Source organism: Austrofundulus limnaeus, unplaced genomic scaffold (genome assembly GCF_001266775.1).
Source record: "Austrofundulus limnaeus strain Quisiro unplaced genomic scaffold, Austrofundulus_limnaeus-1.0 Scaffold315, whole genome shotgun sequence".
Classification (NCBI taxonomy): Eukaryota; Metazoa; Chordata; class Actinopteri; order Cyprinodontiformes; family Rivulidae; genus Austrofundulus; species Austrofundulus limnaeus.
The window spans coordinates 246,941-251,254 of record NW_013952717.1 but is presented as its reverse complement, the minus strand read 5'-3'; the positions used below and the strand labels follow the sequence as shown (position 1 = coordinate 251,254).

General features: G+C 38.0%; 1 protein-coding gene across 2 annotated transcripts in view; it reads left to right on the top strand.

Annotated features, from left to right (window-relative positions):
- Nucleotides 1–4,314, top strand: part of myo10 (myosin X) — a 106,674-nt gene that overhangs the window by 44,225 nt on the left and 58,135 nt on the right. For both annotated transcript variants that reach the window (XM_014022025.1, XM_014022024.1), the window contains one exon: nt 1,969–2,127. In XM_014022025.1, coding sequence (XP_013877479.1) covers nt 1,969–2,127 — 159 coding nt within the window. The remainder of the gene's footprint in view (nt 1–1,968; nt 2,128–4,314) is intronic.

Genomic DNA, 4,314 nt, shown 5'->3' with positions numbered 1-4,314 from the left:
TTCAGATGTGAATGACTCCTCGGACAGAAACTGGTTTGTTTCAGAAACAGAGTTCAGACTGTCGGAGCGAACAGCCTTTGATTCATGATAAATGATGTAAAACATGAGTTTTCAGTTAGAAACAGAGGAAATGTAGAACATGTATTTATCAACTTTATAAATCGAGACAATAATGCCCCAAAAGTTTAGTTTTTTTTTTGTATAAAACTGTGTGGAAGCAGACAGGAAACATGTGCTGTGAACAGGAGAGAAATAACTCTGKAAAAAGGTTGAAACGAAACAGATTTTTCCCTTTAGCTGAGGGACAAACGATGTTTATCCAAACTTAGACAAAAAGAAAGGAAATGTGTGTTTGGTTGATTCTTTATGTGTTGTAACAATGCTTCTTGGCAATCAATCTTATATCGTTGGAAAGTTTGTTAATTTCTCTCTTAAATGGAGCCACATTTGTAAGGATCATGCATCTGTGGGATGAGCAGTAGAGCTGAGTGTGTGGGTTGCACACATGAAAAAATTGACAAAACTTCTCTGTCAAACAGCAGATTTTGTTGTTGATTCTTGTTTTGAGCTTTTGGTCGCCACAGGTTCAGTCAATCAGGTGCAGCTATAAGATTTATTGCTGAGAATCATTCTTACATAGAAGTAATCAACCAATCACATGTCAGAGCTCACCAGACTGCTGGACTCGAGCCACAGCTTCAATCTCACTTTTTTAGCCTTTTCTTTTAAACTTTTTATATATTTATATTAGGGTTGGGCAAAATCGTATCATGTGCAATTAATCATCGGAAAAACTTTAATCTATTATTTTTTGTCACTTGATGATTAATACGATTAATGTCACCAGGTAGAGTCCGCTCGGTGCTCCTCTCCGCTTCAAATATGACAAACATTTAAAAAAAGCTCAGTATTTTATTTATCATAACTCTGGTTTTACTTGGTCTATTACCACAATTTAAAAACTGATGTATCACCTGAAGTCGGTACTTTTTACACAATTTGGAACAGGTTTTTACGGAGAAGCAAATCTTTCCCACTACAGTGATTTAAACTGGTCATATGACTAGAGTATGAGAGCATCCAGGGACTCCAGGTGATTAATTATATTAATCCTTATCGGCTAAATACTACAATTAATAGTGATTAATTTTTTTGTCAATATTGCCCAACCCTAATTTATATATTCTCTTTATTACTTATTAGGCTTCTTAAACTGGGACCTGAGTCTGAATTTTGTACCATAAACATACAAATGTGAGCTGATATGACAATTAAAGTCTTAAATCTTGAATCTTTTTGTGCTAATTTTACATTAAAAACAAAAAAAAACATTGAGATGTTTGCATTTAATCTACAAAATATAAATTTTTTGTTCATTACAAAATGATCTCTGGGTCTTATTCTCTAAATTTTTATGGATTCCATTTTCTTTTGCGCAATAAATAAATAGAAAAAGCTGATATTTATGATATTTCCTGTCAGAGTGCCTTTAGTTTAGGCCTCTTAAGWGTTTTTATGTAAAATAAAACGAGTTAGGATCTTAATTCTCCGTACTCCAGCTCATTTTTTGTTGCATTTCTGTCTCACCTGTTTCTGATTTCCTGAGCTGTTTCCTGCTGGTGGTAATTTTGACCTCTAAGTTTTATCACATTCCTGCACTGAGAGTGATCTGACTCTGTCCAACCAGGTCTGATAAGTTTAGATAAAATCTGTCAGGATGTTCTTTGCCTCACACTAACAACAGAACAACAGACTGAATATATAGCATTAAATAGAAACAGAGTCTGTTTAGACAAACCTTTTATCATCCCTGTGTGGTTGTWAATGACATCATCATCTGTGTAACAATACGTATAAATATGTGTAACGTTGACAYGTTTTTCATTGTTTCTTTTTACTGTAGGTTTAAGATGAAAGTGTCAGACATGAATCTAAATGTTTTCGTGTTTCTGACGTGTGCTGCTGCAGGTGTACACCTACAAGCAGAATGCCCTCACCAGGCAGAAGGTGCAGCCCATGCACCACAGCAGCCTCAGSGGGGTGGAGGACATGGCCACGCTGCAGGACCTCCACGATGGAGCCATAATGCACAACCTGTTCCAGCGCTACCAGCAGAGACACATCTACGTAAGTCCCCAGCTGCTGCTCTGAACCTGGATCTGACCCTCTGTTAACGACTCTGCTTTCTATTTAACACAAACGTAACATCCTTTTGGTTTGACAGGATTTTAAAACTAAAGCTCTAAAGCTGTGTTTAGTCCTGCTCCTCGTGTTTTAGTCATTTGAACTGATTTATGAATGAGAGATTAGCKGATRCTGCAGAACCTGAAGAGCTGTGGAACACCGTGCATCAGATGTTGCGTAACCTTGCTGATAAGCGTCTAGACGCAGGCAGAGGAGTGAAAGTGACAGGACGGTGCTCCATCTTCACTGAATCCATGTTCTGCATGTCAGGAAACACTCACATCTGATTTATCACCTGAAGAACTCTCTGTTCACTTCCTGTGAGAGTCAAAAGGACGGAGCGTTTCAAAGAGCAACCTCCTGGAACAGCCTCTGAACGCTGCAATGATCCACTAACAGAATTAAAACTGTTTATATTTTACTGGACAGGTTTTCATGAAGTCTGAACATTTTATCACCCTTTTTTTAACAGGCTACAGACTGATTCATGAGTTTTCTTGTTTTAACTTTTGTCTACAAGCATAAAACAAGAACTGTGTGTGTTTTCTATATTAGCTCACATTTTAAAGCAGGGCTATTCAACTAAATCACTCCAGATGCTCGTGTTTTGTCTACGCTGTAATATACACTCTAACAAGTTTTTACTTTTGCATYAAACTCATGAAAAGTTGCCTAAAATAATTTCATACTCTGTATAACACAAACACACACACCTACCTTTGTACCGGCTGCTGTGTTAGCTTCCTGCTAGCTGTGAGGTGGYGGTGGTCTTTCCTCTCTCGTCTTGGCAGTAAAAGGGGATAAATGTACATTTCCCATTTGTAACCTCCATCTTCTCATTTCTGATGCTGACTCTTGAATATCCTCAGGTTAGAAATGCTGATTACAAACACAAGCGTGAGCTTTTAAAGATAAGTTTTCCCTGTAATGCTATGATCCTCTGCTGTCACCTCCTCATCAAGAGGAAAAAGGATAAACACTAACTACTCTATTGTACCTGCTGGTTAGTGGACACAACGYCACACAACAGAACTCATGTTTTATACCAGTAGATCACAGATGCTTTAACTTTTAAGACTTTTTCATGGACTAGTACAAGCAGCTAACGCTAAAAACAAAGGTAGTAAACAGGAAGTGGAAGGGAGGAGCGTGGCAAGAATTTTACCAGAAATGCGTCATTAATGACCGTGGCATTTAGGCTATTGGCGGGCCGAATGTGGCCCACGGGCCACCAGTTGAATAGCCCTGCTTTAAAGTGTTTTTTCTCATAATTAGAAGAGAAAAAAGTAAAAAAGYAAAGGAGTCATTAACGCTCTGCTGCATTAGTTAAGAAATGAAAGAATTGGTGACGGCTCAGAATGTCTTGTTTTTTGAATAAATCAACCTGAGTCACGACTTCCCACAGAAAACACAAACAAAGACATGTTTGTGTTCTGCTCACATCAGGCAGCGTAACCTTTGACAAACCTTGTTACMTTAATGATGTCTGAATGCTCCCGTATGGTTGAAATTATCCAATCAGTTCATCACCGCCGCCCAATCTCTAACCTAACTGGGTTTTTTTTTAAAGCAAGGAGCTGAAAAAAATGAGTGAAATTAGAGAAGAGAGCTGGGAGAAGTGGTAAACCAAAGAGAAGCAGCTTCTGATGCTTCACAAGTCCAGCTCTTTCTCATCATTTAACTCAAATTATTAATGTTTAAACACAAAATGTTCCCTCAGTTTAACACATGCACGTTTTTAGCTGTAATATTTGATGATAAATGTTAATTATTATTTATATTTTTGTCGTGTTTGAGTCGTCAGCTGACAGGTGAAGCTGTGAGTCTGTTCATGTTTGCAGCATCACAGCTTCCTGCAGCGCTCTGCAGTTTTGCTTCAGTTTGGCAGCTGTGTGTGTGTGTGTTCTCCATAAATAAATCTGTAGTTAATTTAAAACTTTTAACAGTTTTATGTGTTTTACTGTATTTAAAGAACCTGAGTTAGTTTTTCCAAAAGAGAGAAAAAAAAGTGTTGCAGTCGCTGTTAAACTGTAAAATGCTACTTTGCTTTAGCGTTAGCATTACATAGCTGAGCTGGGAACGGAGCCCAGAGGCTACCAGACGTGTGTGTGTGTGTGTGTGTGTGTGTGT